The following is a 25,703-nucleotide window of genomic DNA, read 5'->3' as shown; positions in this document are numbered from 1 at the left end:
GAAAGCATATGCTTCAACTGCATTAGCAGAACAAAACTGTAATCCCTTTGGGACTTTAATCACCAATTTTTCCCCTCTGTTATTTTTGTTTGGGGGATGGGTGGGGAGCAGTTGTGGAATACGAACATTTCTTTATCAAAGCGTAGAAAAAAGGGCCCCAAGTCTCGCATCTCTTCCATTTATAGTCCTATATTGACACTTAAGTTGTCATATTATAATCAAATGATGTTGCCATGTGAAAGGGATGCGGCAGGTTGGACCTCCATCCTCACAGGTATCTGGGACTGGGTCACCCAGATTCTCAATACGGGTTGCTTGGGAAAGCTGCAGTGAGTAACAGAGAATATTAATACAATCTGACTAACTCTACTCATAGTATGGAGACACCTGGCAACTCTTTCCAGCTTCACATTAAAAAGCCAGTATAACCATCCTCGCACTGATGAGACCCAAGAGGTTCAAATAGCTGTCTGTGAGTAGGTATACTGGCTATGCACTTCTTTAACCCATACTGTGCTGGAAAGCTGTGTAATGTGCAGGCATACGCTCATAGGGGTCCATGTTATAATGGATATGAAGCAAAAGGTGTCACTGTGCTCATTTGCTTGTTATTACCCAGAATCCCTGGCTGCAGTGGAAGCACTGTATGCTTGGAGATAATGGTGAAAAGCAGGGTGCAGACCTGTCTGAGACATGTGATGTGCTCACAAGTGATATTTTTATTTACGGTGACTCTTTACTAACGTTAGCTGGTCACAACTTGTTGCTCAATATATAATCAAATACTGCTACCCAGAGGGAGAGTGTGGACACTCAGAGTTACAGTGCCTGGTAACCTTAGGGCTGACTATAGTTTTTATGCTGTAAATAACATCATACATTTCTTTATAAAAAATATAATTCTAGGACAGAGATGTGCTGTGATAAAGGGTTCAACAGAAAAAAAGTATTTTGCTACACACTAAAGAAGTACAAGTCTGCTCATCAAATGATGTTTCAGACCATAAACATGCTTTCCTTTTGATAAAGGGCTGTAATTATGACTCAAACATTATAAACGTCTACTGACAATCTCATCCTCCCTGTATGGATATAAGATTCTCTATTTGAATAGTTTATTTGATTGTGACTATACTACATTTCTTTTTATGTATAATCAACTCATTTAAATTGCATGTTGAACTGGAATGATAATGACCTAAATATTGCACATATTGTAAGACCATACCATTTGTTCATGAATAATTTTACTTTTGTTTTCTCTTCAAAGACTCCAAGCATAGTTATGCTGTGTACCGGTTTGTAATCTCGGTTAACCCAACCGATGTGACTGAGCTGAATGCGACTCTGGGAAATAACATATTGCATGAGCCAGTGAAAGCTGCACGGGTTTTTCAATCGGTATGACATTTTTCCTTCTAATTTTTCCTTCAATTGTTTTTATATGAATTCAACACCGATTACAATATCATTATACGGTGCATGCCAATTTCAGAAATGCTTTGTATTTTAGGTCTGTGCTAGTGCCATAAAGACCCTCTCCCTGATTGGGCAGTATCAAACAGAGGCTCAGGTAAGAGAAGCACGTGTAAAAACTATCTTTTAAATACGTTGATTACAATATTACTGTAATCCACCACCCCCTTGGGTCTGGTTATTAAAGGGTTAAAACTATATGGGTAGTAATGGGTTCATTTCTCTAATGGTAAGGGGAATGTTCCAGGTTTTTGGTAATTTGCAAAGCCAATAGAGGTGTGACATCACTAGAAAGGAGGACCTCACTCTGGTATAGAAACCCTAGTCTATCCCTTTTCTAGAGAGTTCTGTTCTAGTTCAAGCTACGTTATGTTCAAGAAGCTTTTATGTTCTTGAGCTCAGGGTAATGATGTTTAGATATTATAGGAACCAGTGCAATATCTAAAACCAGGAGAATCCGCAGTGAATTTCCGGCTCAACCAAAGCACGTTGATAACTGTGAATAAGGTAACTGACTGCAAGTGTGTACTGCCTATCACAGAGCACTATGGAGCAACTGGCCCAGCTGGCACAGTTGTGGATCCAGTCAGGAAGTGAACCATGTAGGTGTCGCTACGAGTATTCAAACAAACCACCCATGTTCTGTTTATTGCTATTGTGACAAAGGATAAAAACCCACCCTGGGATCTGGCCATGAAGAATTGGTAGCAACTATAACTCTTGTTCTTTACAGAAGCATCATTGATGTACAAGGAAACCACCAATCTTGTGATCTACACTATGCCAAGTGTACAAGTTTTTCTTTATGAAGTCTAAATAAATGTCTTTTGGATTTGTAGGAAAAATTCCTGGCGCCTAATATTTTTAGACAGTGTTAGTACCTGGTCCATGGCCCAAACCAAGGCTTGAGGGAAAGCATCTTGACACAATGCCATTGTAGCTGGGTAGGGATTACATTACTAACAGTGGTTAAGGTGTGATGGTACTGGAGGATATGGATACTACTTTTTAATTTAAACACTTACAGTTCCACTTTCGTTTTAAAGAAGCAAACGTGTGTGTGTGTGTGTGTGTGTGTGTGTGTGTGTGTGTGTGTGTGTGTGTGTGTGTGTGTGTGTGTGTGTGTGTGTGTGTGTGACGCAGGGGCTATACTGGTTTATTGAGCCTTCATCAAATAACATTTTCTTTTATGATATTAACAAACGTCAGCAGATATGTAGTACAAATATTAATAGGTGTTTTTAAAATTACAAAAAAAAATGAAGTAGTAATAATAACACAAAATACCAATTGTACATCATTGAATGTACTGTTACACCAACAAAACATTATACATAGAAGATATATAAATTAGTGAGAAGGTGGGATTGCTGCTTCAAATTGTTCTAAAATGTTTTTGTGACCCTGTGAATGGAGGGAGGGAATATATAGTTTTCATGATATCTGGAATAGTATCATAATGGGAAACATTTTCTGTCTAATTGATCTGTACTGGGTGGAAAGGACTGTATCTGTTATTAGAAAGCTTCTTAGTTTTTATGCCACACTTTGTTTTACTCTTCAGATTAATGTGGTTCTGAAATTAACACACTTGCCTGAGTTACCAGGCTACCACTTAAGCCTCAGTGAGTTTCCCTTGGATTACAAATCCCAGAGACTTTACATGCTGGAAGGGATAGTGATTGCAATGACCACCGTGACTAAATACACACAGGGCGCAAGATTTCTGTGTTCTGAGACAAACTGCCCTTTTTCTGAAGGTACAAATCATTTTATATTATAAAGTTAATGGAAATATCTCCAGAGCTTCTGGATTTCTTAATGAAGTGGTTAAAGCAGCTGTCACCTTTACCTGATGTAGAAAATACCCCAATTATTGGTGATAGAACCTATTAGTCAACCTTATTTAGTATAATGATGCCTATTTTCTGTTTTTATCTTGTTAGATTTCAGCTGTTGCGTGTGATTTAATTTTAACACATTTTTTACATGACAATCGGTAACTGCTGTTCTCTCACGTAAAGCAGGGATGATACCTGTATGAATATTTTTATTTTATTTAAAGCAGAGTCCTGTAAACATGCTCATAGTGGGGACCATTTATCAAAAAATGCCCCCCTTTAAGACGTCTGCATTGCTGGCATACAGAGAGAGAGCAAGAGTGACTACCTACCGCTGTTTTGCAGTAGGAACACGTTTGTAATATGATAACATCATCTTACCAGTTTTCATTTTTATGAAGGTGCTAAGAAGTGGTAGTTCCAGGCAGAAGAAAATGAAGTCACTAAATCAATTCACAGCCACTGAGTGGGGCCACAATTCCCTAGTTTATTTTAATTTCAGAAAACTCTCTGTCTCCCCATATACTTATTTAAGAAAATGCATGATACTGTAAGTGATGTGCATGTCCAAGTGGCAATGGATTTTGGGCATATTTACTAAGCAGTTTTCTGCCAGAAAGCACCTTCCAGCCTATTAAATTGTAGCACAGAGAGGGTCTTATGACTGAAGACTTTTGTAGTCAATATGCTCAATATTTATTTCATTTCTGTTTTTACTTTCCTTCAAACTAGCTAAGAAACAGGACTCTTAGGTGCAATTTCACAGAAATCCAAATGGAACTAATGGAAGAAATAATATTGGCATTGATTGATAGGTTAAAACTAACAGACAATTGCCTTTAAAATGAGCAGAAGTAATTTGAAAACATGATGGCAGTTTATTCTGGAAATGTTTTAAATCTTTATAGCTATTAGGGTGGGCCTTACAGATCTTGGCCCATACTTGCTAAGCAGTCTTTTGCCTGCACTGAAATAGACCTTACAGACCATTCATGTCATTCATCTTACGGCAGGACACTGTCTAGTAAATACACTCCCTGGTGTCTTCCATCTTCTGTTTTTCACATCGGAACAAGGTGAATCGATGTCAGTGACACATTTATATGTGGAACACACAAAGTCTTCCCCGCACTCCAAATAAATATGAAAGAATCAAAGATACTTGAAATGCTGATACTGATATGTATTAATGAGCAGAAGTGGAGAACATGAATTGACAAAGTTCAAAAAAACGCAAATCACATAAAATGAACAGGAGGGGGAGGGATGGTGAGGGAAGGGGGAAATGTGATTTCACTAAAAAGTGAGGGATATGATAAAGAAATCCCTAACAGGGAAGGAAGTGGGTGCGGTGAGAAGTGTGGGGCCACCGTTTCGGGGTCACCTAACTTACCCCTTCTACAGGCCCATTCCCATAGTCACCACAAAGTGGGACTGCGGTACTTCCCGACTACCTCACAGCAACATCCTCCCAGTGTAAAAACAAATGCAAAAAAAAAAGGAGACCAGCAACCGAGAGGGATGCAGACCAGATCCCAGATTTGGTCATTAGCATATCTGATGTACCATTTTCTGTCTAACATCTAGCAGTCCTAAGTAAGGGGCTTTCATTTGTACCAATTGTATATACAGACCCACTGGAGTTAGATGATAATCTTGTGACGTTCTTCAGGTCATTTAGACTCAAAGGCTTCTTTGCAAAATATCTGTCCCCAAGGGGGCATACAGTTCCTAACATTGAGGCAGATACACTGTTCCACTTTTTAACGCAGACTTGCAAAGATAAGAGTAGGTTTAACCCTCCTCCAGTTAATCACACAATTGAGACTTATATCTCTCTTTTACAAAAACAAAGAATCCTTAAAAAAGACAACCCCAACAACACCAAGAGGCATTAATTTCACGAAGGCAGAGAGAGACACTCTTCGAGAAATAAAGAATAATAAAGATATTATCAAACCAGCAGACTTGTAAATGAGATCAAACTTCAACTATCAGACACATCATCCCTCCCCCTCCTGTTCATTTTATGTGATTTGCGGGGTTTTTGCACATTGTCAATTCATGTTCTCCTCTTCGTATTTATTTGGAGTGCGGGGAACAGTTTGTGTGTTCTATATGTCCTTAGGAGAGATTAGGGGTCTCTTCATTGTTCCCCAGCACCAACCATGTACTTATATCATTATTAGTGCGGCCTATACTACATAATAATAATAATAATAGCATGTTCTTGTATAGCGCTGCTAATTGTACGCAGCGCTTTACAGAGACATTTTGCAGGCACAGGTCCCTGCCCCGTAAAGCTTACAATCTACGTTTTTGGTGCCTGAGGCACAGGGAGATATGTGCAAAGTCACAGTGTCAGTCAGTGTCTTTACTCACTGAGCCACTCCTTCTCCCCATAGAAGACAGCATACTTTCTGGACATATTTATATGTGTTACATCTTGCTGACTGGTTTCCCCACTATAGGGAGGGAACATGTAGAAGTCTAATTTTGTTATGGGTCGGAAAGAGGGAACAATTAAACAATAGTTCCCCGTTTGTCCTGCCATTAATAAAAACGATATACAATATTATTCAAAATACTTGTGTATGTCCTTTTAGAAGCTTTATTCATTCAAATGGAGCATATTAAAAATGTAGTGGAATCATCATACTGCTTTAATTTTCTTTGTACAAATTTAGCAGTTGTGGTGAGTCTGAGGTTTGTTTCTTTTTGTATCTTTTTTATGTTTTGTAACATTGAGACTAGTGGACCATTAGATTGTGAGTAAAAAACCTGAAAATTCAAATTACTTGGCTGCATTTTTAAAACCACTATTAAAAACTTTATACCTTTTTTTTAATCACAATTGTTGCACAGAATCCATTAAGTCCCTTTAACAAAGCTTTTAAAAATAAAAAATAAATAAAAAATCATAGTTGCGTTAAACCTATCCAGAAAGATGGTCCTTAAAAATACTTCTCTACAGCAAATACCGATGTTTATAACAAATATTTACAAAATGAAAATACAGACATATGTCAATCTTTTTACACACTGACTCCAGGGAAGGAAAAGATAAAGCTGTTCTATATTGGTGAACATTTAACTTGTTTGTAATCCTATGTTCTGTACCGTGTCAAAAATAAAAGCTTCCTGCATATAATGTTTCTGTTGCCTTTAAATACTTGTATGTTTGATTTGTGTTTAATGTGTAAATCTACTAAGCCTATATTTCTCATACTGATATCAGGATTTAAGTATATAAGAGTACATACACCTGGTGCCTCCGAGTCGGCGACAGTGAGACACGATTTCCTGTGTGACTTGTGTGCCTCGCCACTGAAGGAAGACATGAAGTTTAGAGTTCTTGGTGGTATGTGCTGCTTTTTCCCATTTGTTAAGAGGTATCCGATTTTGTAAAAACGACCACCTACTTTTCCAAGCAGCAAAGTGATCCACAAACCTGTCATTTAGATAAACAGGTGGTTGACTTGATGGACTCCAAGGCATTGCACATTTTTCAAGGCTGCTCCGGCAATCGCCAGCATTACCGCTTACAGTCTTATGCGGTTTTTGTGAGAGGTGAGTTTCATTTATTTTATTCTTCCTAACCAAATAAAATTGTCGCTGTTCTCGGCATGTAAATAGTTTTACCATATTTGCTTTGCAGCACCTTGAAGGTCTTTGAAAGTATGTGATGAGAACAGTAATAGTCATTTACGGCCGTGTATTTTAGGCATCAAATTGTTATTTCAATTTATTATAGCTGATGTTAATGTAACCCTGTCTCCCCCACCCAATCTCACATAGGGTCTCCTAGGGGAAATACTGCTCTGGTTACATCGGTCTGGGTGGTGCATACCTGCTGGTAACAGGGGGCCCTGGGTCTCCCGCATGGTGGTAAAGGGGAATAACAGGACAGGCTTCTGGGGTCTTGCCAAAATTCTACTCTCAGGTTCAGCGCCTCCATCTTGTGCAGCCCCCAGCTGTATGGGGTGAAGTCTCTGCAAAAGAACATGTCCCCCTCCTTCCAATATACTTAAATCTCAGGCAGGAGGTGTAGGTAAAATGCAGTGGCTCTTTATTTGTTCTTCACGATTCAGCAGCAGTTCTCACCAGGTCTTCCCCCCTCAGGATGTCCCTGAACTCACTTCCAAGGGCACCAAGAGTGGTTCTAGCTCTTCCCCTATCCCCTGGTAGGATAGGAGGAATGGGTCTACCCACGCTCCCCGGAGGGAGGGCCTCAAGCCTACCAGAGCCCTGGCAGGTTGGCACGGGTACCCTGTCTCTATCAAGGTAGAGACCAACTGACTAAATAGGAAGTTACAGCACATTTAAGTAAGCTCCAGTAGGCACCACCCCTGTGTCTCTAGTTGGACACAGAGCCTGATGACACTACCTTCACTGACTCACTGCACAGCATGTGTGGGGAAAACCCATGATTGCTTCTGGCAACCTGCCCTTACCAGGTATTACTGCCAGGAGGAGGACATAACTATAGCCCTAAAACTACCCAGGGCTACATTAACATACACGTTCTGTTTATTAAGTAATAAGAGAACATGTATAAGCCCTATAGATGCTTACATATAATTGAAAATGCAGCACTCCACATTACATTATGTAAAGTCAGAGGTTCTTATGCACACGAGTACCGCTCTGATCAGCAGATAACACCCATCATTGTCCAGTAGAAGGAAGACCCAGACACCCCATAACAATCACATTTATTATTTAAAAAGCAACCTTTTTTTGCAAGGTTCTGTGTATTTTTCCACTTCTGGACTAACCCAAGCATAACAAAACACAAAACCCCAGCAAGCTCTTTTTGGGAACCCCTGAGCCCCCACAAAATATATATATATGTATATAAGTGTCAAAAAGGAGTGCTATTGAGCGTGGCATATGTATACAACAGACGACAGAGAAGTCCAATGCTACATCCAACATGACAGAAATACACAGTAAAATACTTATATATTCTCTTGAAAAAGGGTCATTTAGTTTAACCCTTTGGCCAAAGCGTTGTAAGCTTGCGAGCCACGACAAGGCAGACACTACCAGATAAAATACTAATGTACCTCTATTAGGATTAAAATTCTAATTTACCTCTATTAGTAGAAAGACCACATTGGATCTATATCCAGTAGAATGAAAGGACCTACTAACTTGGGAAGTGTTTCAGCTGTTGGAGGTTAGTGGCTCCTCCTTCCCAGGTTTTAAGCCCGCCCCTCCCCACTTCCCAAGCTAGTAGGTCCTTTCATTCTGCTGGATACAGATCCAATTGTGGTCTTTCTCCCTCCTAATAGAGGTAAATGAGAATTCTAATCCTAATAGAGGTATATTAGTATTTTATCTAGTAGTGTTAGGACTTGCAAACGGGTGTCTGCCTTGTCGTGGCTCGCAAGCTTACAACGCTTTGGCCAAAGGGTTAAACTAAATGACCCCTTTTCAAGAGAATATATAAGTATTTTACTGTGTATTTCTGTCATGTTGGATGTAGGATTGGGCTTCTCTGTCGTCTGTTCTAACCCAAGCATTTCAGGATTAAACAAAAGTAACACAGGCATTCCAGTGGGCTTTTGAAAAAAAATAACGTGTAATTTTATTCAAAGGGTTGACGTTTTTGTACTCTCTCGGACCTTTGACAAGAGGACAAAGATAGAACCGAAACATCAATCCTCTGAATAAAGTCACACTTTATTTTTTCAAGAGCCCACTGGAATGCCTGTGTTACTTTTTGTTTAATCCTGATATATCACCACACTAGTACACACCACCAGCACTAGTGCACCCATGGCAGGTAACATACGTTTGTGAGTGTACCTATTTTCATTTTTACTAACCCAAGCATATCCAGATGTGTGTGATTTCTTTATATTCCTTTCCCATGTGTATTTATTATATGATTGTACAAATCAGCAGTGTTGTTGATAGGGGTTGGGCAGGTCAGTGACCACTGACGAGAGCTATTTACTCCCTCACACGTTTCACAAATATTGGGGGCGCAATATTTGTGAAACGTGTGGGATTTAAAAAGCTACATATCTGGAGAAGCCAAATAGCTAAGAACATCACTGGGGGGGGGAATCTTATTGCAATCCAATGTTTTTGTGAGCACTCTTTCTTTATCCCATAGATGAATTAATGAATACAATGAAAATAGGCGGCAGGTACAGAGTTGTAGGGATTCCAGTATGTGGACGTAACGGTTCTCAAGTCACAGTATGTATAGAAGCCAATAATATACATCAGTACATTACTGAAAGTAAGTGCACTGCGTGTTAGGTTATCATTTAAGTTTGTGTCATAGCATTTCCTGCTTAGCGACTCTAAACTATGCATGGAACAAAAATGATACTGTTTTTTATCTTCATTTACTCCACAAATCACAGCGGTAAAAATAATGCTGGGGGTATGTATATCAAAGTTAGATGTTTAGACTTTTTTGTTTTGAGGATAAACAAATAACCAATAAAGTTTTTCAGTTGGAGTGTAAATTAGTCATAGCCCCTACTCGGTTCATATCCAATGTTGGACAGATATATCCTATAATGTCAAGTGTACAGACAAGAATATGCTAAACAATAATTCAAAAATAGGTTTACCATTACAGTAGTCACAATGTTTGGAGAACTGAATGTTTACAGCAATCTATTACGCATGTTACTTTAGTTTTGTTCAACTTCCAAGAAGAATACAGTATGTTTTGGATTTGCATATTTTAATTAATACTTTTCTTTGGCTCACTTTAACACTGCTGTACATTTGAATAATATCCTACTCACATGGCATTATGCATTTCTTGACTCTGATGGAACATAGTTTATTTATGCAATTGGAATAAAGCTATTATAGTCTGTGTGAGTCTGAACCATCTGTAAATCTGACTCAAATTTGTACTGTGAATTTATTAAATATTAAATACAGTCAATAAAATGTGAGTGGTTCTGAGACTTTACATGATACTGAAGTTTTAGGACCTTATCTTTTAATTTCCGAAGTGGGGATCCCCAGGCTGTGGGGATTTTTGGCTATTGGACAATATAGAATAAGGCCCTTAAAGGAGCAATCCAAACCGGCAATTGTTTTTTTTCAAATGGGGGGGGGGGGGTGGTGGTGTGTGTGTGTGTGTGTGTGTGTGTGTGTGTGTGTGTGTGTGTGTGTGTGTGTGTGTGTGTGTGTGTGTGGGCTCCGGAGATAGGTGCTCTGGCTGAGCAAGCTGGGCTTTAAAGTTTAAAGCTCCCACGTCACATGTGCCAATAGGAAGCCACAACGATGACATCACAGCTTCCTATTGGCCTGCAGGGCGTGAGATCTTTAAACATTACGTGGTCCATGGCAGCTGAGGATTCCCCCCCCCCCTTTTAATATGTGCATCAATACAATCCACACAATGATAAGTAATTAGCTAAGTTGCCGATTGATCCTTTCTCCTGTGATCGACCAGTGAAGATTTGTCTCAGGGGTTCAATAAATGTCTGTCAGTGCAGCAGCAGAAGAGAAGCAAGTTCTGTGGGGAAGATCATGTGACCAGGCAGTCACTAGATACAATTGGTGCACTGCTAGAGAGAGGGCAGGGCTCAAAAAGGGGTGTGCCGGAGCTTGTTTCAGAAGAGGAAGGGGATGTGACTTTGTAAATGGTTGCTATAGAAACTAAAAAGGCTTGTTACATTATAATAGATTAAAAATGTCATCCTGAGTTGTTTAAAAAAAATGCTACAAGTATTTTCTCATAGTACAGAACTGATTTATTTAAAAAAAAACACGTAGGATATTGCTTGGTCTTCAGCTTTAAGTGAGTATAGAAAAATAGTTGCATTTAATTCTGTAATGTATAATGATGTTATTCTTTTATTTGCCAGGTCCAACTAACATAAGCAGCAGTTTTCAGACCCTCCACTCCGTGACTCTGAGTTCCCCTTGGATTTTCACAGGCATCCTTACAAACATCTTTGCATCACAGGTTGTCCCATTGGGCATTTACAATACTCTCAAACTCTGCATCCTGCTCAGTCTTGTGCAAACCTGCAATGAGGAAAAGGAAACTGGAAATTACCTGGATCTTTTGGTTTTAACAAGTGACACACTGATTGTGGATCGGTAATTCAGAAAAAACAAAAAAACATGTTTTGAGTTAGATATTTAAATCTTTTTAAGAATTGTGGCACAAGAAGGAGATGATCAGCTGCAGCTCATAATTACGATTGATGATCCAAATATCAACAGAAAATCTCCTTTCACGTGAGCTGATTTTTACCTAGCCTGTAAATGGTAGGAGTGGCCCCTTACTACTTTTTCATAAGCTCTTTGGCACTAAACCTCACTGGGTAGGCCCACAGTGCTAAGGAATACTGGCAGTATATAGACGGCCGCCCTCCTGCAGAGTTGTGGCGTCATGACATTGCGGCGTCATGTCACGTCGCATTCTCCTAGCAACGCGTCACCATCTGATGTTGGGTCGGAATGACAACGCGACACTGCAGGAGGAGGGCCGTTCCGGAGATGGTAAGAGACAACACACACACCTTACCTTGGGTGAGGTCTGAGTATTAGGAAGTGCAGCCCCTTAAGTACCCTGGAGGAGGGACCAAGGTCTGAGCCTAGGATTGGGCATAACACAGACCTTGTCCTGCGCCCCCCCTCCCCCTTTCACTCAAGGGAGCTGCTCACTGCTGGGGAAAACCCGGATTGGGCCTAACACTACCTGCACTATACCAGGATTTACATGTTAGGCAGAGCAGATTAATAGCCAAACCCAGGCATGGCTATATATATATATCGTGGCCACGATCAAACCGTCCAGCAATGATGACGCTGCTTCTTCCTGATGCGTTTCGTCACTCTGTGGCGACTTCTTCAAAGGAGTATCTCCTTGATTGCGGGACGGTTTGATCGTGGCCGGATTGCGTCCAGAGCTGCCAGAGGCCGAGAGCATTAATTGCATACAGCAGCAGCTCTTTACAACAGGATCGAATGACCTGAGTTTTGCCGCCAATTACCAGATGATCTTGGAGGGGCAGCTGGAGTTTGTTCCCGGGGTCTACAACTGGCTGCAGATGCACAGCCTGGACTTCAACGGAGGATCTATCCAGTTGGTTGTGACAATATTGTTCACTAATGCTTGATTTTATTCTCCCTTTGTGAGTGAGCCTATTTCCTCCCTTCCTATTTCCTTTATTAAATGTGAAACTTTTTTACGCTATTGGCCATGCACTTTCATATACATATATATATATAAAACAATATAGATGACAATTATTGTAAAAAAATATATATATATATATATATATGTAGAGGTATCAGTACCGTGTTAGCCGAGCTTCAATAATCAAAAAATAAATAGATCATACCGTTCTGTGGCTAACGAAATGCTTTTATTTGTGCGAGCTTTCGAGATACACTGATCTCTTCTTCCGGCGATGTTACAATGAATGAAGCAAGGATAACTTAAAAACAGTGTCTTTTGGAATGTTATCTGTGCTTGTCCTTCCCCCGTGTGGATGTGTTTTATGGCTAGAGGTGTCAAAGGGTAACTGAAAGCAAGTGAAGAAAGAGTGTGTATGTGTGTCAGTGTGAATAAAAATGAATGGAGAGCCCACAGTATAAACAGTGCTCTACACAAGGTGTGTGTGGAGTGAGAGGGATATAAATGGTGTGGGTGGGTGTGGAAATGTGAGAGTTTGTAGCACAACTAAAAGTGTGTGTGGATACTATGTGGTCCCTATTGGTGTATATGGATGGAAAAATAAGGAGTATTAGTATGTGTGAGAGACAGCTGTGTGTGCATACATATAGCACAGTATGTACAGACATGGCCTTTAGCGCTGATGGGAAGAGAGTTTGCTAGTGTCAGTAATGACTCATAAAATTTCGATCTCTGTTTAGGCCACTGCTAAGTGTCCCGAACAGTTGCATAAATTTGTATTCATGCAACCGTCTCTCCTTCGGGGTTTTAAGATTACCTTTGAGTATGGCAACCCTCAGATCGTTCATCTTATGGCCAGAGTCAGAGAAATGTTCGCCAACAGGACTGTCTCTTGTTCCGCGTGTGATGCTGTGGCGATGCAGGTTCATTCTCTTGTTTAGCCCCTGTCCTGTCTCACCTATGTAGTAGCAGCCCCCTGGGCATTTCATGCACATGATGAGGTACACGACATTGCTGGAGGAACAGGTGAACCCTCCTCTGATTTTGTATTCCCGATTCTTGTGTGGTATTTGTATTGTGTCCGCTGTGTAGAGCATTGCGCAGGTTTTGCATCTTGGGTCCTGGCATGGTTTTGTCCCGCATTCAGTTGTACTGCTGAATACTTTACTCCTCACCATAATATTCTTGAGATTATGGGGTTGTCTGTATGATAATAAGGGTGCTTCAGGGAAGACCTGTTGCAGTCTTGTATCTTCCTGGAGGATGGGTTGTAGTTTCCTGGCGATCTTGCGTAGGGCTCCTAGGTGTGGGTTATATGTGACCACCAAAGGAACCCTGTCGCTTGTCTCCTTCTGTTTGTATTCAAGGAGATCACTTCTTGGTATTCTGGTGGCTTTGTGAATTTGCTGGTCTACAATTCTGTGGTTATATCCACGGTTTATAAAGTCTGATCTCAAGGCTTTAATCCGCTGGTCTCTGTCTGCTGTGTCGGAGCATATCCGGTTGTATCGTATGGCTTGACTGTAGATGGTTGCATGTTTGGTGTGTGTCGGGTGGAAGCTGTTGTCCCTCAAATAGCTGGCTCTGTCTGTAGGTTTGCGGTATACAGAAGTCTGTAGTTGGTTGTTCTTTATAGTAATGGTGGTGTCTAGAAAATGTACTTCATCCAGGGAATGGGTGAGTTTGAGGTTGATGGTCGGGTGGAAAGTATTGAAGTTGTCATAGAACTGTAGGAGGTCCTGTTCGCCAGAGGTCCAAATCATCCACACGGGGGAAGGACAAGCACAGATAACATTCCAAAAGACACTGTTTTTAAGTTATCCTTGCTTCATTCATTGTAACATCGCCGGAAGAAGAGATCAGTGTATCTCGAAAGCTCGCACAAATAAAAGCATTTCGTTAGCCACAGAACGGTATCATCTATTTATTTTTTGATTATATATATATATATATATATATATATATATATATATATATATATTACAATAATTGTCATCTATATTGTTTTTACACTTAGTATTTATTTATTATCGTTCCTGAGATATCTTCTTGTATTTTTGTGTATTTTCTAAACAGAAAGGAGTGGTGCTCACTCACCTACTGAAAAGAGAAGCGTGGAATCTAATTAGGTGCTGCACAGGTGGAGCGGTGATCCGAAAGCCTCTCCGTGTACCATCAAATTGAAATAGGACCTGCAGCATTAAAAAATGAAATTGCAGAAACTGCTAACAATTAAAAAAATGTAAAAAAATATTATGCAGAGGGATGTGTACAGAAAGGAGAAAAATCACAGCGTTTCGGTTTAGTCTTTGTTTTTTTTATACCTGATGAAGGCTAAACCTGAAACACTGTGTTTTTCCTCCTTTTTGTACACATCCCTCATAATAAATATTTTTGTATTTTTACAACTGTTGGCAGTCTCTGCAATTTGGTTTTTGAGTGCTGCAGGTTCTATTTCAATTAGATTTTTGTTGATTCTATCAAATGGCTTTTTACCATAGCTGCAGTACAGTAGTTTCGATATCTGTTGTTTTAATAGATAAGGGGTGGCTGTGTGCCTGCTGATTACATGCATATTTAATTATTTTTAAGCAGAAATGTAAAAATAAATGGATTGTAATAGTATTTATGAACCTTCTTACCTTTTAGTAGTATTGGAATAAATACTTTCCAATTACAACATTGAGAGTACAGCAATAATGAATTTTCTGATGTAAAATGATCACCTGTTTAGATACGAAACTATTTATTGGAACATTAATACAACATTTCTTGTTATTTAGACTTCTGAGTTACAGCATTTGTGTTGTACCACGTGGAGTACGTCATTTTTCATCCTGTGATATTTTCGCCACTGTGACCAAAGATGAACACGGAACAGGGACTGCCAGTGTCCAAGCTTGCAGCGCGTTATTAGCCACAGGTGGCATATGCCTTATAGGAGACATGAGTCTGCATAAAAAAGATAGACTTGACCACCTACAATCAGGTAAACTTCTAACCTAATAAGTAGAAGACAATTATGAGAGCTGGAAATTGTTTTGCAACAGCGATGGGGGCATACCGGGGGAAATTATATATATATATATATATATATATATATATATATATATATATATATATATATATATATATATATATATATATATATATATAGAAAAGGACTGCGCTTGGGTATGGTGTGACAGCAATAGTATAATAATAAATGATCAGAAAATGTATAAATGTATAAAAAACCTAAATGACAATAATAATATTTAACTGTGCAATCAATACGTTCACCAAATGCATATATAGTTATAAAAAGATGTGCTGTGGACCCAATAACAAACTTTTGTCACAAATCCTTTGAAGTCCAAAAAATGCAAGAAACAGAAAAGCACCGACAGGAAAAAGGCTGCTTCTTTAAAGGGCACAACGACCTCCCTCTCCACCTGCATAGAAAATAGAAGAAAAAAGCGCCCAATCCTAGTTCATTACTGTGCAAAAAATGGTTTAATTCCCAATAAAAGGCTTATAAAATGAACTCACAAACATAAAAGATAAAAAAGCATTGTATGAGTAATACTCATGCTCCAAAGGATCTGTAAGCGCTGCTGCTCTGCTACTCTGCTCCGTGACACCAGTGCATCCAGTACAGCCCTTGTGTATCTCTGCCAGCAGGAACTCACGTCATCAGGCTCCTCACAGTATTCTTTCCCCGGGAACACACCTCCAGATAGTTTAGGTTCCCACCTGCATGGCTCTCAGTCAGTGCGTGTGTAATCACCGCCAGCTCTGTAGAAAAAACAACAGCGGCTGCTACTGAGCTGGCGGTGATTACACACGCACTGACTGAGAGCCATGCAGGTGGGAACCTAAACTATCTGGAGGTGTGTTCCCGGGGAAAGAATACTGTGAGGAGCCTGATGACGTGAGTTCCTGCTGGCAGAGATACACAAGGGCTGTACTGGATGCACTGGTGTCACGGAGCAGAGTAGCATACATACATACATACATACATACATACATACATACATACATACATACATACATACATCAAGCGACAGAGAAGCCCAATGCTACATCCAATATGATAAAAATACACAGAAAAATACTTATATATTCTCTTGAGAAACTGTAATTTAGTTTAACCCTTTGGCCAAAGCATTGTAAACCTGTGAGCCACGACAAGGCAGACCCAGTTCGCAGGTCCTAACGCTACCAGATAAAATACTAATATACCTCTATTAGGATTAAAATTCTCATTTACCTCTATTAGGAGGGAGAAAGACCAACATTGGATCTATATCCAGTAGAATGAAAAGAACCTGCTGACTTGGGAAGTGGGGAGGGGTGGGCTTAAAATCTGGGAAGGAGGGGCCACTAACCTCCAACAGCTGAGACAGCTGAAAATAAGTTAACAAACAACACACAGAACCCCAGCAAGCTCTTTTAGGGAACCCCTGAGCTCCCACAAAATATATATATATATATATATATATATATGTGTGTCAAAAAGGAGAGAATTTGTTTTGCAAGAGCGAAGGGGGCATACCAGGGGAAATTATATATATATATATATACACACATATACAGTTAGGTCCGGAAATAATTGGACACTGACACAATTTTCATAATTTTGGCTCTGTGCCCCACCACAATGGATTTGAAATGAAACAACCAAGATGCAATAGAAATACAGACTTTCAGCTTTGAATCAAGGGGTTGAACAAAAATATTGTTTGAAACGTTTACGAATTGCAACCATTTTCATACACAGTCCCCTTATTTCAGGGGCTCAAATGTAATTGGACAAATAAACACAATCATAAATAAAATGTTCATTTTTAATACTTTGTCGAGAATCCTTTGCAGGCAATGACTGCCAGAAGTCTGGAACGCATGGACATCACCAAACACTGGGTTTCCTCCTTTGTGATCATTTGCCAGGCCTTTACTGCAGCTGTCTTCAGTTGCTGTTTGTTCGTGGGGCTTTCTACCTTACGTTTTGTCTTCAGCAAGTGAAATGCATGCTCGATCGGGTTGAGATCAGGTGATTGACTCGGCCATTGCAGAATATTCCACTTCTTTGCCTTAAAAAACTCCTGGGTTGCTTTCGCAGTATGTTTTGGGTCATTGTCCATCTGTAAAGTGAAGCGCCGTCCAATCAACTTTGCTGAATTTGGCTGAATCTGAGCAGACAATATATCCATATACACTTCAGAATTCATCCGGCTGCTTCTGTCTTCTGTCACACCATCAATAAACACTAGTGACCCAGTGCCACTGTAAGCCATGCATCCCCATGCCATCACACTGCCTCACCAAGTTTTACAGATGATGTGGGATTCTTCAGATTATGAGCCGTTCCAAGCCTTCTCCATACTTTTTTCTTCCCATCATTCTGGTGCAGGTTGATCTTAGTTTCAAATAACAATAGGTCTGTCGTGCGCATCAGTGTAGTTGACCAGGTCTGGATGCTTCAGACACTGGAGCCATGCGAGGGAGTTATGCCAGGCCACAGAAGTAACCGGTGCAGGGAGAGGGGTATGATACTTCACCTGCTTTCCTCCGGTTTGGGGCCCACTCTCCTCGTTGGCTCCTGCGTGCCGCCGTCAAAAGGTATCAGGAAACTGGAAGGAAAACGGCGCTACTGCGCATGTCCGGAAAAAAGCTCCCAGAGTGATCTTCACACAACTTTATTGAACACACACAGGGCTACACCAGCATCTCCCCCTCTACGCGTTTCACCCTTTCACAGAGGGCTTCGTCTCGGAGTGGGGAGAGGTGGTGACAGCCTCTTAAATAGCCTAAAAGCCCGCGAAAGCGGATTAAAAGATTTTAACCACTTCAGTACTAAACAGTTTTTACAAGAGTCTCATTACAAATGAATCATCATATATGCATTGTTCCCTTAAGACATCTCTAGGTACATAACATGCCAACCCAGGGGTATAATCAGATAACAAACATACATAAAGAAAAGACTGTTTGGCTGCATACTGAAGGTGTATAAATGCACTTAAAATGCTAGAAACAACACTGCAAGAATAAAAATTATCCGCATTCCTCCTACATGGAACCAAACTGGTATAAATCCATTATTTAAACATATAAGGACTTAATAATCTACCTAAGCCATAGTTATTCAACCCTATGCTGTTTGGCCACGGAGTGCTGGGAAAGGTTTGAAAGCAAGCAAGGAAAGGGGGGGGGGGAGGGATGTGTGGAAGGGGGGGGGGAGGGATGTGTGGAGGGGGGGGGAGGGGTGTGGAGAGGGAAGGGTGTGGAGAGGGGGGGGGGGGCGGGAAACCAGACAAACACAAAAGACAAAGCGAAGGATAACAGTAAATTCACAGTTCACATAATTTCATAATTAAATACATGTACATACATGTCTTTGGGCATGCATATCTCAGGTCAAAGTTCACTAAATAATTCTAGAGGAAACATCGCAGATCCCAATCCACATTAAGTCCGTTGGGTTGTAGTGTATTTAATGTATATATCCAGTGTGCCTCTCGTTGATGTAAGAGCTTCTTCCTATCCCCTCCCCGTGGGGGGATGGCTATGTGTTCAATTGCACAGCAATGTAAATTATCTACTGTACCCAACGGACAGTTGTTAAAGTGAATTGGTACCGGATGTGTCATGTCTTTGTTTTTTATTAACCTAAGATGTTCTAGAATGCGGACTTTCAGGGCTCTACTCGTTAGGCCCACATATTGCTTTTTACATCCGCATTGTAACAGGTAAACCACAAAATTAGTTTGACATGACATGAACGATTTAATTTGATATTTGTGTCTATCCTCTTTGTTGGAGAAATGCGTAGTCTTAATCATTCTGGGGCAAATTTTGCAATGTCCACATTTATAAGATCCAATCAATCTCGGAAAAAAGGAACGTTTGGTTTTGCTATCATTAGTTGTTCTCAACATACTGAGTGCCAGCATGTTCCCTAATGTAGGAGCTCTACGAAACACTATCTTTGGTCCTACACATACCATTTTACTCAATAATGGATCTAAGGACAGTGTGGCCCAATGTTTGCGTATTATAGCTTTGATAGAGTTCGCTTGTTCGCTAAAGTTAGTGATAAAGAATGGCGCTTCTGTGTTCTCGACAAGTGTGTCTTTGGCACTACCTACCTAATGACGTGTTGATAAGAGTATTACTATCCGTATGTAGTGCATGCTGGTATGCCTGCTCAAGATTCGTATCGTCATACCCCCTCGACAGGAACCTCTCTCTCATCTCATCCGCCCTGTGGACAAAGGCCTCCAACGTCGAGCAGTTCCGGCGTAAACGCAGGAACTGCCCCCTTGGAATGCCTCTGACCAGAGGGCGTGCGTGACAGCTTTTTGCATGAAGTAATGAATTCCTGGCATTCTCTTTCCTGAAAATATCTGATTGGATCTTGTACTCAATATCTACATATAAATTAAGGTCCAAAAATTGGATTTGGTTTTGATTAAATGTATGAGTAAATTTCAGATTCAGTGTGTTTTTTGCCAGGTATTCAATAAACTTCAAAAGGTCCTCCTCCCCACCACTCCAGATCAAGATCAGGTCATCAATGTAGCGCTTGTAAAACACCACATGATGCCTGAAAGGATTAGAATCTCCAAACACGTGGGACATCTCCCACCAACCCATGAACAGGTTGGCATAGGAGGGGGCAAACGCGGTCCCCATAGCTGTCCCACGTGTTTGGAGATAAAACTGCTGATCAAAGGAAAAGTAATTATGGGTGAGTGCAAATCTAATACTATCCAAAATGAAAGCTATGTGTGCTGGAGAAAGAGTGGAGTGAGTGTGCAAGAAAAATTCTGTCGCTGTAAGACCGTGCTCGTGTTGAATGATATTATACAAAGAAGCCACATCTAGGGTAACCCAGGTGTAGTTAGGGTGCCAGATGATAGGTGCTAAAAGTGCTAAAACGTGCTTGGTGTCTATGATATGTGAGGGTAAGGCAAGAACAAGTGGCTGCAAAAAGTGATCTATGTATTGGGAAAGGTGTTCACCCAGGGAACCAATAGCTGAAATTATGGGTCTACCTGGGGGTGCAATGAGTGTTTTGTGTATCTTGGGCAAGTGATGAAAAATGGGAGTGATAGGATCTGGAGTGGTAAGGAAGTCTCGCTCATTGGGTGTGAGAACGTGTAACATCTCACCTTCGTCTAAGAGGTCCTGGAACTCTCTTATGAACTGGGGAGTTGGATCCCTGTCGAGGGTACGATAGGCCTCCGGGTCGTTCAGCTGCCGCTGTGCCTCGGATACGTAGTACTCTCTGTCCAGTACCACTGTTGCGCCACCTTTATCAGCTTTCCTAATTAGGATAGAATCATTATCTTTCAGACATTTCAAAGCTAACCTTTGTTCCGCTGTTAAATTGTCTCGCTGCATGCCCCTGGTCCCTATACCCTTTGCTAGGAGTGAGAGGTCTCTTTCTATGCCCTTCTGGAAGATGTCAATATACTGCCCCCTCATGTGTGAGGGGTAGAAGACTGACTTACTCTTAAGGCCCGAGTTTACACTCCCCAGAAAATCAACAGGATCCTCTAAGGTATTATTCTCTGTAAAGAGATCCATTAGATCCTGTTGATTGCATTGGTCCTGGAAACCTAGGGAAATGGGGACAGTTTGGTTAGCATCATAAATGGGTAAAGCAATATTAGACACATTATTCTTGGTGCTGAAAAATCGTTTGAGGGTTAACTTCCTCGTAAATTTAAAGAGATCCACCATGGTGGTAAACAGATTAAATGAAGTACTGGGGGCAAATGATAGTCCGAGATGTAAGATGGACAATTCCGCCTGCGTCAATTGATGTTTAGAAATATTTATAACATTGCTGTCCTCAATACTTAAGTTTTCAGTCTCTTTGAGGGCATCCCGCTGCAAGTCCTTCCTCCTGCCTCTTCTTGTCTTTCCTCGTTTTTTGAGGATCTCTGGCTGGCCGGTCGATTTGGGTGCGTCATCTCACCAGGACCTGCTCTCTCATCACCAGAAGACGGGCAGAAGTCACTCTCCGAGAATGAAAAATATACAGCATGTGCAGTTATCTCATTGTCCCTGTTTCCCTTCAAGATGGATCTGTTACCTCCCCCTTCTTTTTGTGGTTTCTTACTTTTTGGTTTACCTTTGCTCCTAGAGGGTAATTTCTGCCACATATAAATCTGATTCACCTCATAATCAGCCTTATCGCGCTCAAATTTCACTTGCTTATTAAGCATAATGGTTTTCTCCTGTTTATTGAGCTTGCTGGCAGTTTTGGAATCTAGCTCCTTGAAATTTTCCATATGCGAATAGGCTTTTAATTGGTGCTGCAATTCTGCTATTTGTTTGGACACCATTTTGTTTTCTTCAGATTTAAATCTTATTATTAGGTCCATTAACTTAAATGAGCAGTCATTGAGAATGTGGCACCATTGTTGTTCAAATTCCCTATTGGCAAAGCCAAAGGAGGGGGTTTTGGTATGTCGTAACCCTCTGGGGATGCGCTTAACCCGATTGTAGTTCTCCATGGTTGTTATTTCCCACCATATGCGTTGCCGTAATAATAGACATTTCTCCAACTTATTGAAATGTGCCCTGAGGTCTGCAGTGTCCTCGCATAGTAATTCAGTGGTGTTACTGAATATGGCCTCCGCTCTGTGCACACGGTTAGCAGTGATCTTAGTTTCATCTGTCCATAGAATGCTGTTCCAGAACTGGGCTGGCTTTTTTAGATATTGTTTGGCAAAGTCTAATCTGGTCTTTCTATTCTTGAGACTTATGAATGGTTTGCACCTTGTGGTGAACCCTCTGTATTTGCTCTCGTGAAGTCTTCTTTTTATGGTAGACTTGGATAATGATATGCCTACCTCCTGGAGAGTGTTCTTCACTTGGCTGGGTGTTGTGAAGGGGTTTTCCTTTACCATGGAAATAATCCTACCATTTTCAACCACTGTTGTCTTTTGTGGTCGTCCAGGCCTTTTTGTGTTGCAGAGCTCACCAGTGCGTTCTTTTTTTCTCAGAATGTACCCAACTGTTGAGTTGGCCACTCCTAATGTTCCTGCTATCTCTCTGATGGATTTTTTTTTTTTTGCAGCCTATGGGTGCCCTGTTTCACTTGCATTGAGAGCTCCTTTTACCGCATGTTGTGGGTTCACAGCAACGGCTTCCAAATGTGAATGCCACACCTGGAATCAACTGCAGACCTTTTACCTGCTTAATTGATGATTAAATAACGAAGGAATAGCCCACAATTGTCCATGAAACAGCTTTTGAGTCAATTGTCCAATTACTTTTGGTCCCTTGAAAAAGATGGGGCTACATATTAAAGAGATGTAATTCCTAAACCCTTCCTCCAATTTGGATGTGAATACCCTCAAATTAAAGCTGATAGACTGCACTTTAAGCCCATATTCATTATTTAACTGTAACTTGAATTTATTTTGGTACACAGCTGAAATAACAAAACTTGTATCAGTGTCCAATTATTTCCGGACCTAACTGTAATATATATATATATATATATATATATATATATATATATATATATATATATGTAAATACAACTGTATATATATAATCTACAGTTGATTTCACTCAAACATTAGATATGATCAATGATCACATGGACATTTCACACATTTCTCTTTTTCTTTGCAGAGAAAACAACGTTTTGGGGACCGCAGCCCTTTTGTCTGGTCTAGCCATCACGTCACCTGATGTAGGGGCTACAACCCCCGAAACGTTGTGTTTTCTCTGCAGAAAATAAAAAGAGAAATTTGTGAAATGTCCTTGTGGTCATATCTAGTTTTTTAGTGCAATCAACAAAACGTTATGTAACTTGGGGTGCCTCCTGCACTGCTGCTGTATGTGCTATATGCTCCCTCTATCCTACTAGCAGGAATGGGAGCCTCTGGCAAACAGAGCATTGGATGACACTCACCACGGCACATAGAATCATCACACGATGCCGGGCCGGCTGCACAGTGTTCTCTCTCTGTGTGTGTGTGTGTGTGTGTATCACATGCTGGAAGACTCCGCATCGTGGGATGACTCCACACATGACAAGAGAAAAGGTGTGTACAGGTGTACACACACCTTAGTACATCTGGGGTGCGCTAGGTTTTAACATAGGCTATTCCATATAAGTTTTAGTTTAGTGCAAGTGAATAACTGAGGGTTGTAGATTGCGGACCAGGTGTGACCTCTATATTAGGAAATCACAAACATATATATATATATATTATATATATATATAATTAAGACCATAAAAACACATATGACAGCCTCCTTCCCCCTCCCCTTCTTAACAGCGTGAGCCTCGGACTCCGTGTCTGTGGGATGCAGTATGCCGGCCAGGCCCCTCCCCCCTCCCATGGAGAAATCGGTTTCCGGTTCCTTAGCCTGAAAGTATTCCGTGCCTCCATATGCATATGTGTCCCCAATATATAGTAGTATGTATCCAACATTAACATGCAGGGTACGTAAAGCCTGTCAATCTTTGGAAGCAAACAAGCAAGTATATATTTTGTGTTAAGAGAGATCCCTGACTGGAAGAAACATATGGATCCCATTGATAACATATTTTTTTTCCTTGTTATGATACTTGGTCCAAAAATAAAATGACGAATACAGTATTTCATATTATGTAGAATGTGTAAAGATACTTTGCATCTGATTAAAATATGTGAAGAGTTTAGGAAGTTTGTAAACAATAATAAATATATAATTATTATTTTTTGTTTAATTGGTTCAATGTAAGATAATCTTACTTAATGTCACATCATGCACATTCATAGCCAGGTATCTTGGTTTAGTCAAATGTTCATAATTTACATGAAATAAGGTTGTTTTCCTTTAGTTTTGGAGAGTAGGAACACCACAATATTCATTCCTGGAAAGAAATACGGAGAAGACATTGATCATCAGATTTATATTCCAATTCAGTGCAACTTCTGGTCCTATATGGATTCCTCTCCCAAGAAGCATGTTCAAAAAGAAAACATATTTATTGGCCAGATGGTAAGTGATGGGGTTTTGGTGAAGATCAGAAGAAGAATCAAAAGACACACGTACAGTGGATAAGGATGGATTGTTTTAGTGAGTTGGTGCAATGTGTTGGGGATCTGAGGCACAAATTGATCAAAAGGAATGCCATACATGGTGCTTTAATTGCACATGTATATCTCGCACTATCGGGTTTTATTGTGTAAATAAAATAAACTGGCAAAATCTGAAAATTCTCCCAACATAAAGAATCAGTTCAAGTGTGTGTGTGTGTGTGAACAATTCAATCACCCTTTACAATACTTCATCTTCTCCATGAAAAAAATCTACATGCCACTGTCCTTAGTGCACTGTCCCAGGCAGGACTGGCCTTTTTAATAGCCAGCATTGCAGACCTAACCATCTCCATGCCAGGCTTTACTTTTCTAGATCATGAGAACCTTCCTAAAACCCTTTACCTATGTACAGTGGTGTGAAAAAGAAAGTACACCCTCTTTGAATTCTATGGTTTTACATATCAGGACATAATAACAATCATTTGTTCCTTAGCAGGTCTTAAAATTAGGTAAATACAACCTCAGATGAATAACAACACATTACATATTACACTGTCATGATTTATTTAACAAAAATAAAGCCAAAATGGCTGGCTCACAGCAGACTGAGCGCTCCGCAGATGGTGTAGGGAGGTTCAACAGGACAGGTTCTTAGCTCAGATCTTCCAGTGCAGCACCTCCATCTTGCAGGGCTCCTGCCAGGGACAGGAGTTCTCCCCACAAGCCCTCCTCCATAAACACACAGGCATTTGCTGGTGCAACCGGTGTTTATTAAGATGTTAACAGCCATTCCATTCTCCTCCTTCCCTGGATTAGGCCCAAGTGGCTTGAGGCCCCATGAGCCCATCCTTAACCCCCTTACCCCCTGATGGGGCAAGGTGGAATAGCCCCCACTCCACAGAGGGAAGGGACAGAACCAACTCAATTTAGTGGAGTGCCAGCTTTTATACCTGGGAGGGATTTGTAACCCTGCCCCATAACAGGGCAGGTCCAGGTACTGACAGACATCACACCATCTGCATGTGATCCAGTCAGTACCCTTCCAGACATGACACTCCAAACTGCCGTTAGGCCAGCACCTGGATATGATAACATTGTATCCTATCCAGTCTGCAATTCACATGCTAGGCCTCTGTGCAGGAGTTTAACCACAACACTGCCTGTTCCTATCAAGACTTGTAATGTTAAGGCCAAAGAAAAGTGTAT

The 25,703-nt window shown here is 40.6% G+C and overlaps 1 protein-coding gene and 1 long non-coding RNA gene across 2 annotated transcripts in view; one reads left to right on the top strand and one right to left on the bottom strand.

The window, feature by feature from the left end:
• Positions 1–25,703, top strand: part of MCMDC2 (minichromosome maintenance domain containing 2) — a 39,483-nt gene that overhangs the window by 2,668 nt on the left and 11,112 nt on the right. Inside the window, exons 2-10 of the mRNA XM_075583870.1 lie at positions 1,271–1,401; positions 1,514–1,573; positions 3,041–3,236; positions 6,556–6,678; positions 6,780–6,887; positions 9,445–9,573; positions 11,171–11,408; positions 15,237–15,442; positions 24,296–24,456. Of these exons, the coding sequence (XP_075439985.1) occupies positions 1,271–1,401; positions 1,514–1,573; positions 3,041–3,236; positions 6,556–6,678; positions 6,780–6,887; positions 9,445–9,573; positions 11,171–11,408; positions 15,237–15,442; positions 24,296–24,456 (1,352 nt within the window). The remainder of the gene's footprint in view (positions 1–1,270; positions 1,402–1,513; positions 1,574–3,040; positions 3,237–6,555; positions 6,679–6,779; positions 6,888–9,444; positions 9,574–11,170; positions 11,409–15,236; positions 15,443–24,295; positions 24,457–25,703) is intronic.
• On the bottom strand, positions 10,527–24,698 carry LOC142483960 (uncharacterized). Its single transcript, XR_012797513.1, has 3 exons — positions 24,207–24,698; positions 15,841–15,887; positions 10,527–11,333 (listed from the first exon to the last, which is right to left on the bottom strand). It is a non-coding gene; the product is annotated as an uncharacterized LOC142483960 (long non-coding RNA).

This window comes from Ascaphus truei, chromosome 2 (assembly GCF_040206685.1).
Source record: "Ascaphus truei isolate aAscTru1 chromosome 2, aAscTru1.hap1, whole genome shotgun sequence".
Lineage (NCBI taxonomy): Eukaryota > Metazoa > Chordata > Amphibia > Anura > Ascaphidae > Ascaphus > Ascaphus truei.
This window is presented reverse-complemented; position numbering and strand designations above follow the sequence as displayed.